Source organism: Lethenteron reissneri, chromosome 34 (assembly GCF_015708825.2).
Source record: "Lethenteron reissneri isolate LAM-NWPU_2019-01 chromosome 34, ASM1570882v1, whole genome shotgun sequence".
Lineage (NCBI taxonomy): Eukaryota > Metazoa > Chordata > Hyperoartia > Petromyzontiformes > Petromyzontidae > Lethenteron > Lethenteron reissneri.
In genome coordinates, this window is record NC_083812.1 from 15,922,898 (window position 1) to 15,935,241 (window position 12,344).

General features: G+C 45.2%; 1 protein-coding gene across 29 annotated transcripts in view; it reads left to right on the forward strand.

Moving 5' to 3' along the window:
* Positions 1 to 12,344, forward strand: part of LOC133350739 (ankyrin-3-like) — a 263,868-nt gene that overhangs the window by 125,113 nt on the left and 126,411 nt on the right. For 13 of the 29 annotated variants that reach the window (XM_061565436.1, XM_061565444.1, XM_061565445.1 and 10 more), the window contains exon 1: positions 1,257 to 2,439. The exons of 3 other annotated variants lie outside the window; for them this stretch is intronic. In XM_061565436.1, the coding sequence (XP_061421420.1) occupies positions 2,329 to 2,439 (111 nt within the window). In that variant the 5' untranslated portion in view covers positions 1,257 to 2,328. Of the gene's footprint in view, positions 1 to 1,255; positions 2,440 to 12,344 lie in introns of those variants that run through there. 13 more of the 29 variants (XM_061565423.1, XM_061565439.1, XM_061565443.1 and 10 more) reach the window with 2 other exon arrangements.

Below are 12,344 nucleotides of genomic sequence, written 5' to 3' on the forward strand. Positions count from 1 at the left end.
ATGCAATCAGGCTAATAGTTCAGGAAAGTGCCCACCGTTTTGTTTTCGAGCCATTGCCATAGAAAGAGAAAAAGAATAAGCGTTGCATGGAACACGAACGCGCACTGCCTTTGTCTGTTTGGAAGGCGCCGGCTAATGGTGGAGGCGGGCGCGTGGTTTTGGTTTCCGCTTCTACGCTCGGGCCTGAGCGTGGAGTCAGGCAGCGGCTGATCGTCTCGCTGGGCGCTGCCACGCCGTTCGTTCAAACGCTGCACGCCTCCTCCTCTCTCTCTCTCAGTACGCCACCGTTCTGATCTGTGCACAGAAAATCACACGTGATATATTCAAGGCTACCACACGGACCCCATGATAGATGAATGTTGCATTCACGATTTCTGCTAAATAAAGCAGAAATTTTGAATGCAAAATTAAACAAAAATTACTGCATTGGCAGAGGTGCAAAAAGCACAGATTAAAAAAAATGGTATTTGTCATAAACACCTCTTTTCCTTATTTGAGGAACATTGCCCACCGCATCAGCTGGTTATATATTTTGCTTTGTTTACGGCATTGTCAGTGTTAAATGCAGTGAATATTTTTTGGTTCATGTCGAATCCATTGCGCATCTCCTGCCAAATGTTCTGTGCCGAGTGGCTGTGCGCACGGCTCGAATAGACAGAATTGTGTAAATTGGTGTCTACACGCCACGCAGGGCACACGTCTTTGGACACTGGCCTCCACCGACTCCAAAGCTAAGCCACAACGTGACCGTACTTCACGGACCTGAGAGAAAAATCACAACCTTATACCGGGAGGAGCAATTGTGAAGTGGGACATTTAAAATTATTTAGGAAAATATTTTTTATCTTATTCTATCCCCAGCATTTGTATTCACTCCCCTTCCTGGTCTGTGGGATAAATTAAATTATCCTTCATTCGGGCTCTCCCGTGCAGAATCTGGACCAAAATGGGAGGCAAATGGAACAATCGGAGAAGGGATTGCAGTGGGGCATGTGGGGGTGGATGGAGAGCTGGAGGGGGGTTGTGGGGTAGGAGGGGAGGACAATGGGGAAGGAGATGTATCTGTGTAAATCAGCTCATTGCAGCTCCTCCGACAGTGCAAACCACACCGCCCCCCCTACACCCCAGGCTCCACCCCCCAACTCAAACCCCGACTCCCACTCAAAACCCTCCCCCCTCCAGTCCTATCATTGTATTAACATAATGTAGCAATATGAACATGCGGTATTGCTCGCAGCTTGCTGGAGAGACTCCACGGACGATGGGCGCTTCAGTGAAGAGGCTACATCTGGAGCCGAACCCGAGCACATTCGCTCACCTGCTCGCTCGCGCGCTGCCTTAGTCTCCATTTCAGTGGCAATAAAGTAGCGGACTGACGTGCATCTGCGTCTCTTCTGTACAGTATTATTATTACTACTACTACTGTTATACGTCCCTGCAGCACGGTGCAGAGTGGGGGTGCTCGGTGTGGAAACGGTGTGCACGCCCGCCGGTTAATGCGCCGTGGATTTTGCGCTGTGGTCAGGTGACGTTATTCCGCTCCCTCCAGCAGCACCGTTACGCAGCCTGCTTCCCCCGGACTCGCTCGGTGGGGGGGCCTTTATGCTGGCTCCATGATTCCCGCACGCTTCTCGCTGTGAAGCAAGACGCATGCGTCGACAAGCTCCGGACAGATATTGCCCCGGCGTGCTCACAGCGGCGTAGCCTCGTCGGTGGAGCGGCATGAAATCCTGGTGCTCTTCCTCGGATATAACATGCAGCACAATGGATTCGTGACTACGGAGTGATTTTTTTTTATTTGCTGCAGTGGCGGGTTTCTCGTGGACGGGGGAAAAAAATATATTCCTGCGGTGTCATCTGCACCGTTGTCTGGTGCCGTTGAGTTTTGGGGGAGCTCTACGCTGGAAAAAGATTAGGACCTTGGTGCTCGCTTGTTTGGTAATCAAACTGGATATTCATTTATTTTGCAATCGTGAGTGGCTCCAGCAAATCGGGTGACCCTGGTAAGCATGCCACGCCAGATTGTGCTGATGTTGCCAGGGATGCTTTGATCTCCGCACCGCCGCACGGAAGCTCGCTGCTGTGATCGGCTGCTCCTCCCTGCTTCCTGGTGGCTCGGTGCCGTTTTTGGGGAGCCTCGCTTTTTTCGTTTTTCGGCACTCATTTTTCCTGTTGTCCAATCCGTTGGAAATTAATTCGTTGATTTTATGAAGATTATTTATTTGAATTGGCACCACGATTCATCTGCGTCGGCCACGCTCGTTGGGCGAGCGTTGACGGGAGGGAGCGTGAGGGCTTCCGCCGCGTCAGCGCTGGGTGCGCTCCGCGATGGCTCATGCTGCATCCCAGCTCAAGAAGAACCGAGACCTCGAGGCGATCCTCGATCCCGCCGAGCTAAAGCGCGAACGCCGCCGCCGATCCCGCGAACGCAAGCGGAAGGTACGCCCCGGTGCCACCGGTTCCAAAACCCTCGCTCGCACGCACGCACGCACGCAGGCCTCAACCCGGGAACACGTCATGTACTCAATGTAAGGTCTGCTCATTTAATATGTTTGGCCTTTTGAGTTAGTTAAGCATCTGAGGTGGCCTGGCTGCATGGCTGCACCTACGTGAGTGGAATGTGATGTTTATTGTGGTGTGGCATTTGCTATATAAACAAAAACTTTTTATTGTTAGGACCTCATCTATCATTTGTTTTTTTCCTGCCAGCATTTAGCTCCCAAAGCTTTGCCATATAATCCATTAAAAAGCTCGGTAATTCTAATTCTACGATTGCATTTTTGCAAGTGAATTTCAAATGATGTGCCCGTGTCAATAATGGTCGTACTTGTGATGAGAGCAGAATGGCATTTCCACTCACAAAAATTCTTGAATATTGATTGTCTTAATGCTCGCCATTGTATATGTGCTGAGTATAATGTGGCCTTTAATGGCAAGATCCTTGACTCTGCAGGCACACAGCGGTTCAACGTGTCTTGATAAATCATCGTGCACTGGTGGGTAATCAATTATCGGTAACAAACACTGGAATAATATTTGGTATGTACTCTCAGTGTCTGTTGCAGCAGCACTTGATGATTGTATGATCTCTCATAAAACGCAGGGCAAAATAAAGTGCACGTTAGTTATTTTCGTCTGCTCCAGGATTTGCAGTCTCCAGCTTAATGCGATGTCATTGTGTTTGTGCACTCACTCTTGAGTCCTTCCACTCGAGTTCCTGTGTTACACAGAGTGCTGGGAGAGGGGGCGAGAAAACCTAAAACTTGAAAGCAGTGCACACCGATTTTTTTTTTTGTAATCCCTGATGTAGTGTTAGTCTTAGCAGGTGCATGCAGAGCGTGGGGTCCTTACCAAATGACCCTTACAAGCTTTATCTGCTCTTAAGACAAACATTAGTTCCTGTATCCGTGATGTGAATGGCATCCAACGGTATTGACATCTCCCGGCAGATTATATAATACGGGATGTTAAGGACAGAATGTCAAAGTCTCCTTTCTTTTTTACGAGGCCCCACGAAAATATGAAGGTGACTTTCTGGCAGCGGGCTTGCGTGTGGTGCAACAACGACGGAAATATATTGGTTGTAATGAAAGCTTCTACCAGTTACTGTGGTAAAAAAAACATCCAAATTGTTTTCCTTCTCAGATGAGCACCGAGTTGGTGCTCGTCTGTTTAAGCACAGAGGAGCACCACGTGGTGGAGATTCCACATGGAAATGGTGGGGGCGAGTCTGTGCATAAGGAGGACAAACACTGTTGACTTCCCCACTGAGTAGTACTTATTATTTTTATCAACCCAGAGGGATGATGGGCTGAGTACACCACCAAACAGGATTTTAAGTGGCAACCTTCTGACTGCGAACCGCTCGCTCTACCACTGAGCCCTGGTTAGAATGATGTAATGCACCCAACTATATGCTGTACAACATACATGCAATGCGCGGCATCAACTGATTCATTAGATTTTAATTACCACAAATGTCATTACAGATGTGTTGATTTTGTTTTGTTATATTCCCCGACATTTTTGTCCCTGAAACTTGACGCATTGATAATATCATTTAGCCGAGCGGACATTGTTCAGCGTCATGTAAGTTTTGTTGGTAACGACGTTTCGCCCGCTGCCTGCCCAGTGGTACCGCTGGCAGGCATGCAAAAGACAAAGACCCCCCCTCTGAAAGCCCCCACTCACTGTTGGAGCAAGTACTGTTAGCGAACGCCTGTGAAGGCCGGCACAGCATAAGAGGTGGGTGGCCAGGACCACGCCCGTCCGCCTTTGTTTCTCCAGTGGCGATGTTTTCACACCGCACCAGGTCCAAATTTGAGGCTGAGTCGACCTAGGGGAGGCCCAGGACCGGTTCAGATGATCGTCACTGACGTTGGCCATGAGCGGAAATTGAGCTCGGGTCGCCAGGTTCATAGGGCAACGCGCTAACCATGACGCTACCGCAGGCATGCACGCACATGCGTGCGATAGGAATGGTCGTAATGACAGAAGTGCACAATGCAGAAAGCCTCCGTGAGTGCGTGCACGAGCGAAACGCCGCGGTGCAATGTGCCCACATTGGAGATGGCGACGTCTGCCGAGGCTCGGCGGAGGCAGTGTGCCACAAGAGCCGTCGTGCTCGTGGTGAGAAAGGGTTCATGCCAATGCTCCTTGTGACTCGTGTGGTCTGCCGAGATGGGAAGAATGCCACCCTCCTGATCTGTAACTCCGTATTCGATGCATTCCTCTCACTTTGTACCGTGCCCAAGATGATTGAAGCAGTCTCTGAAATATGTTGTCTATTGTCCAACTGATTGGTAAGAATTTTAATCGAAGCCAATGAATGGTGCGACGCAAAAGTGAATGCTTACAATTAGTGACGACTATATTGTGTAAAAATATATTATATTTAGTGTGTTTTATCCGGCATGTGTTAAAGTGTAATAATATATGCATTGTTTTTTTAACTAATCACCAAGGGTTTAAGACTGCTTACATCCTGATGTCAATAATAATGAAGGCTATGAATGGGTCTAAATTTGTCTTGAAAGAAATGATCACCAGGTGTGGCTCATTATGTATCCCACAAACAAACCGATGCATCTCCCTCAAAGTGTTTTATCATGCCCTCCAAAACACCGTATATCTCTCTACCCTGACACTACGCAAACACTGTACGTCTATATTCTTTGGGTATTTCGGTAAAGCCATGTAGAAAAAAAATATTACGACGTTTCGATCGCAACGCAAGCAATCGTCATCAGGTGAAAAAATTGCGAGAGCTGCTGAGGCAGGATGTTATACACTGTATGTCTCTCTACCACGACGCTACGAGAACACTGAACGTTTCTCTACCGTGACACTACTAAAACACTGTACGTCTCTCTACCACTATACTAGTAGACCATCGTATGTCTTTCTACCACCACTACTAGATCACTGTATGTCTCGATACCATGACACTCCTCGAACAGCGTATATCTCTGCCACGACACTACTATAACACTAATTATTTCTACCATGACACTACTATAACATGCTATGTCTCTCTACCGCAACACTACTAAAGCACCACCAACTCCCTCTACCACGACACTACCAGAAATCCGTACGTCTCTCTTACATAAAGCTACACGAACACTACATCTCTCTACCACAATACTACTGGAACACTTTCGTCTCAATACGACCCTACTATGGCACTTTACGTCTCTCTACCACGAATCTACAAGAACACCCATACGTCTCTCGACTATGACACGACTAGAACACTGTTCGTCTTACTGTTCCATAAAGCTACACGAACACTGTACATCTCTACCACGACACTACTACAACACCGTATGTCTCTCTACCATGGTGTTGGACCAGATGACGCCATGTGAGATGAGGCTTTAAGAAAAGCTGTCTCGGGTGTGAACCAATACATTTCAAGGACAGTGCATACATTATCAGAGTTGTGTTTGCATTCCGACCGCAGGTATTGTGGTCAATGCAAACATGACTCCTTGTAAAAAAAAGTGTCAGTTTTGTTGCCAGATAAAAGGGTAAAAAAACAATTATCATGTCTCTCTTCCACGATAGACCGTACGTCTCTCTACCACGACTTTACTTGAACACCTTACATCTCTCTACCACGTTACTAGAAGACCGTACGTTTCTGTTCCACGACACGACTAGAACACTGTACATTTCTCGAACACGACACTATAAGAACACACTACGTTTCTCTAGTACCACACTACTAGCACACCGTACGTCTCTCCCACAACATTATAACACCAAGCGTCTGCCACAACCCTCCTAGAACACCATGCGTCTGTCTACCAATACACTGTCTCTCTACCAATACACTACTAGAACAGCGTACGTCTCTCTACCACGACACTATTAGAACACCTTATGTCTCTATACGACAACACTACTATAACACTGTATGTCTCTCTACCACGACGTTACTAGAAGACCGTATGTTTATCTTCCACGACACGACAAGAACACTGTACATCTCTCTACCACGACACTAAAAGGACACCACACGTCTCTGTAGTACCACTCCTAGCACACTGTACGTCTCTCCCACAACATTCCTAGAACACCATGTGTCTGTCTTCCACAACCATCCGAGAACACCATCTGTCTCTTTACCAATACACTACTATAACAGCGTACGTCTCTCTACCATGATACTACGAGAACACCGTACTTTTCTCTACCAAGACACTACTAGAATACCTTACGGTTCTATACGACGACACTACTGTAAGACTGTATGTGTCTACCATCACACCACTAGAACACCGTATGTTTCTCTTCCACGACACTACTTGAATACCGTACGTCTCTCTACCATGACACTAATAAAATAGCTTTTCTATATGATGATACGTCTCTGATGACACTAATAGAACACCGTACGTTTCTCTTCCACGACACTACTAGAACACTACATCTCTCCCACAACATTACTAGGACACCATGCATCTGTCTACCACGACACGACTAGATCACCGTACATCTTTCTACCATGACACTACTAGAACACCATCCGTCTCTCTACCAATACACGATTAGAACACCGTACGTCTCTACCATGATACTACTATACCACCGTATGTCTCTACCACAACAATAGAACACTACGTTTCTCTTTAACGACACTATTAGAACACCGTATTTCTCCGTACCACACTACCAGAACACCGTACGTCTCTCTACCACGACACTGCTATAACATGCTACGTCTATCTATCATGTCACTACTAGAACAACGTGCATGTCTCTACAATGACACTACAAGAACACTGTACGTCTCCGATCAACGAGACTACTAGAACACCATACATCTTACTACGTCAGTGCTGAGCATTGAAATCCTCTCTACCATGACACTACCAAAACACTGTACATCTCTCTACCACGACACTAAAAGGACACCATACATATCTCGAGTACCAGAATCCTAGCATAACGTACATCTCTCCCACAACATTACTAGAAAACCATGCGTCTGTCTACCACGACCCTCCGAGAACACCAACCGTATCTTTACCAATACACTACTAGAACAGCGTACGTCTCTCTACCATGATACTACTAGAATATGTAGGTCTCTCTACCACGACATTACTAGAACACTGTACATTTCTCTTCAACGACACTATTAGAACACCGTACTTCTCTGTTCCACGACACTACCAGACCACCTTCAGTCTCGAGAACTCGCATCTCTCTACCACTACACTACAAGAACACCATACGCATCTCTACTACGACACTACTAGAACACCGTACCTCTTACTCCGACAGTACTGAACAATGAACTCCTCTTTACCATAACAGTACTAGAACACTGTATGTCTCTCTTACACTACTAGAACACGTACTCTGGTTCTTTCGGTAAAGTCACATCGATAGACAAAATAACAAAAGAAAACACGACATTTTCGGTCGGAGCACAAGCGTCGTCTTCAGATGAGAAAACGATCTGCTGTTATGGCTTTATATAGGCACGGGAGGGGGGAGTTTTGTTGAGTCGTGGCTGCAAGAGTTCATGGGGGAGGGTTTGTGGCGTGCAGGGATTGGTGGAGGCTGGCACAGGGGGGAGAGGGGGAGGGTTTGTGGCGTGCAGGGATTGGTGGAGGCTGGCACAGGGGGGAGAGGGGGAGGGTTTGTGGCGTGCAGGGATTGGTGGAGGCTGGCACAGGGGGGAGAGGGGGAGGGTTTGTGGCGTGCAGGGATTGGTGGAGGCTGGCACAGGGGGGAGAGGGGGAGGGTTTGTGGCGTGCAGGGACGAGTGGGGCTGGAGAAAATTAGCATGTCAATGAGCTTGAATTAGTAACCGGAACCCAAGACGACACGGGTGGATGAGTGAAAATCATAGTCCTTCCAATGATTGCTCTAACATCCAGGAATGGTAGCTTGCCATCATTTTACACTTCAATGGTGAATTTGATAGATGGGTGTATGTAATTGATGTGGTTGAGAAATTGGTATAGTGCCGTCAGGCCACGTGGTCAGATAACGAACGTGTCATCTACGTATCTCTTCCACAAGGAAGGACGTCGGGTGGATGTCTGTATGGCATCTGTCTAAAATATTGGCTACCACTGGTGATACGGGAGAAGCCATTGGGGTACCTTCATTCTGTTTGTAGAAAGTACCATTCCAGGTGAAGTGTTGATAAGTATTGTCATCAGTATGACATAAGTATACCAAGTTTGCAGTCGATACCACATTGGGAAGTGGGTTAAAATTGAGTTACAAGGTTTGAGGATACAACAACAGGCAGAGTGAGTTCATAGAAAGCGTGTAAAAAGATCGTTTACATTTTTATATATATTTTTATGATAGAATATGGTATTGTCATCAGTATGACATAAGTATACCAAGTTTGCAGCCGATACCACATTGGGAAGTGGGTTAAAATTGAGTTACAAGATTTGAGGATACGATAACGACAACAATAACAGTTAGAGTGAGTTAAATATAAAAGCGTGTATCCATTAAACACAAAATCCGAGGGGGAGTAAGAGGGGAAATACCCTTTCGTTGAATACGATGAAGGTAAACGAGCCTCAGTAAGCCAGCACTTGTATCTTAATGGGCATTTAATCCCTCGGCGGCACCTGAGGGGCGCTGTCACATGGCCTGTCGCGAACGCACGACGGCCGTCCCCGTGACGCAGAACGTTCCATTGAAACATCTTTGCTGACTGTAACTGACGTGAATAAAAAAGGTGTCTTTGTTCAAGTTTCATTTGGGGCTATTCCAGAGGTGTTTTTTTAACACGTTATTTATGGTTCTTGTGGATGATTTATTTGCAGCAGCTTACGTTTGAAAGTACAAAAAGTAAAAAATAAAGGTCAAAGTGATTTTCTGTGCAAATAAGTATTGAGGCCTTGGTGGTGATCTCCTGTTTACAGCTACTGGTGGGAATTCCTCATTCCTATGGTGGGGGCAAGTCTCTCCATAGAACAACCGCTATTAACTCTTTTAGAAAGTGGATGAGTGGGCTCTGAATCCCCAGCCAGGATTTCGTTCAACACGTGTTTAACTTAGTATTCTCCAATTCAAATGTAAGCGTGCAGTTCTTAGCATTTTGGTCTGTAATTTTCATGCTTTGCTTTATGCGTTGCCACTTCCTGTGTGTGTAAGTTGTTATGTAATGCCAAATTAGCCCTCTGCATTCCTGTTGAATACTAAGTGGGTTACAAATTGTAGTGTAAATTACAAATACAAATAAATAACTCACGTGCCCACACAGCACATAGACGTTGGTGACGCTATATGAGGCAAGCCGCTGTTGTGAACTGGGTTTTGTCTTTCGATACGAAGGCCCTAGCAGGTGGAGAGTGATCATTAACGGGTACTACAATGATAATACTTTCATTTTATATCGCGTCATTAATGCCAACAGCATTCCGGTTATAATATAAAGAATTGACCCAGGATCGGGTCAATTTGAAGTTGGATCACCTTTGGAGGTGGCGTTTCAGCCAACAATGCATCAGGGTGGCTGGGGTGTGCATTCTGCTGTTACACTTCGGACAAGTGTACCTGTTTTAGTTTTTGTGAGACTGTGCATTATATTTGAAATTAAATGCTTCTTCCAGTTGTCAATAATAATCAGGATCAGATACCACAATTCTCGTGTTTTTTATTCTTGATAATCCATAATAGTATTGTACATACATATGAAGACACATCGTGTTAAGAGCTAGCTATATTTTATTGTGTTTCTTAGTGTAAGCTTAGTCCTTGGTTAGTATTGGATATCCATTGGAATCATTGATCAATGTAGACCTCAGTATATTCATATCAATGCATAACAAAGTATTTTTAAGCTACATGTGATGTTTGCTTATTATTACGATGCTAATATTGCACTCACTCTACTGCAGATGCTTAAAGGTGTTGTTGCAAATACCTGGAGAAAATCTGGTTTAACCATACATTATATTCATCAAATGTTTAAAGTCTTCGCACTTACAAGGACATAAACACTGTTGCAAAATCTTCCTCCCTCATCAACCAAATTGCTTCTGGTAAAAGAAACCGAAACGTATTTACAACCATAAACAAGCTCTTCATTCAACCTAAACTACTTGACCAGCCACTCTCTGATGCTCTCTGTAATTAACTGCAGCATTTCTTCCTCAAAAAAGATTAGCTCCATCCGGTCTCAATTACTCCTCTCCTCAATCATCCATCTGCCTTATGACTAACCTCATCCATCTTTTAATGGAGCAGTATTAGCTGAGTTCTCTGAAATTTCAGTCTGTGAACTGACTTCATTAATGAACAAATCTCATCCCACCACTTGTCCTCTTGATCCTTTTCCTACGCATGCCCTTAGATATAACTTCTCCTTTTTGGTTTCATTCGTCCAATATCTTCTTAACAGGTCACGGAACTGAGATTGTCCCATCTGCATTTAAGATGGCTTCTGTAACACCGCGTATCCAGAAACCGTGTCGAGATTCAACTGTCATTAGCAACTTTCACCCAATCTCAATCACCCTTTTATAAAATTCTTCAGCGGGCTGCCACTTCACGGTTTAATTTACACCTGCTGTCAAATAATCTACTCGATCCATTTCAGCCTTAGTAAGGATAATTAATAATCTCCTAGTTGCAGCTAATGAAGGTTCTCCAAGTATTCTCCTCCTCCTTGACCTACGCGCAGGCTTCAACACGATTGATCACAATATCTTACTCAACCGATTGGAAGTCTTGATGGTAATCTCAGGCACCTCGTTGAGACGGTTCTAGTCCTATCTCTCAAATCGCAAGCATTTGGTAACGATGGGCACCTTTTGTATCCTCAACTAACACAGTTCCTCACGGTGTCCCTCAGGGGTCAGTATTTTGCTCCATCCTGTTCTCTGTCTATCTGGCCCCACTTGGAGCTTCATTACGACACCAAGGGCTCAACCATCACTGTTACGCAGATGACTTTCAGATCTACCTACAGTTGGGACTGGATGGTGTATCTACAGTTTCACTATTAGCACGGTCAATTTCTCATGTCGAAGCCTGGATGCCTCAACTTTCCTTAAAATAATGATGATAAAAAGACAGCTTATTTTACTTATGGTTGGAACGTCTTTCAAACACATGAGGTCAATAATCTTGATGTCTTTTTAAATAAAACTTTATCCTTTGAATCCCATGTAAACAGAACCATGAGAACCTATTTTTTCCACCTGAGAAACACATCCCGTCTCTGTCACATCCTTAACACTGCAGACATTGAAAGGCTGATCCACGCATTTTTTTCTTACGCATTGATTACTGTAATTCCCTGCTTTTTGGGACCCCGAACAAACTCCTAAACAGGCTGCAGTTTGTTCAAAATACGGCCGCCAGGGTGCTTACTGGTACACCCCTTGAGGATCACATCACATCTGTGCTCCCGTCCAATCACTGGCTTCCTGTCTGTACCCGTATTGATTTTAAGATTCTCTCACTGGTATTCACGGCCTTAAATGGACGTACTCTACCCTACATTCATGACCTTCAGTCGTATGTTCCATCTAGATCATTAAAATCCTCAGATTGTGCATTGCTCACGGTCTAGGCTTCACACTTGGGGTGATCGTTGCCTTTGAATTGCGACACCTAAACTCTGGAACTCCTTTTGCCTTCCGAGCCACTACAAAGCTGCAGATCTAGACTGAAAACCTATCAGTTTTTAATGGGTTTCTCCCTTTAATTACTTTCAAACGTCTATCTCAGTTCTTATTTACTTGGTTGATGTTTACTATTGTCTGCCTTTCCATGCATAGCGCCCTGAGAATGACTGTTTACGGGTGCTTTATAAATTAAAATTATTATTAATACCCAGAGCTTCCTGA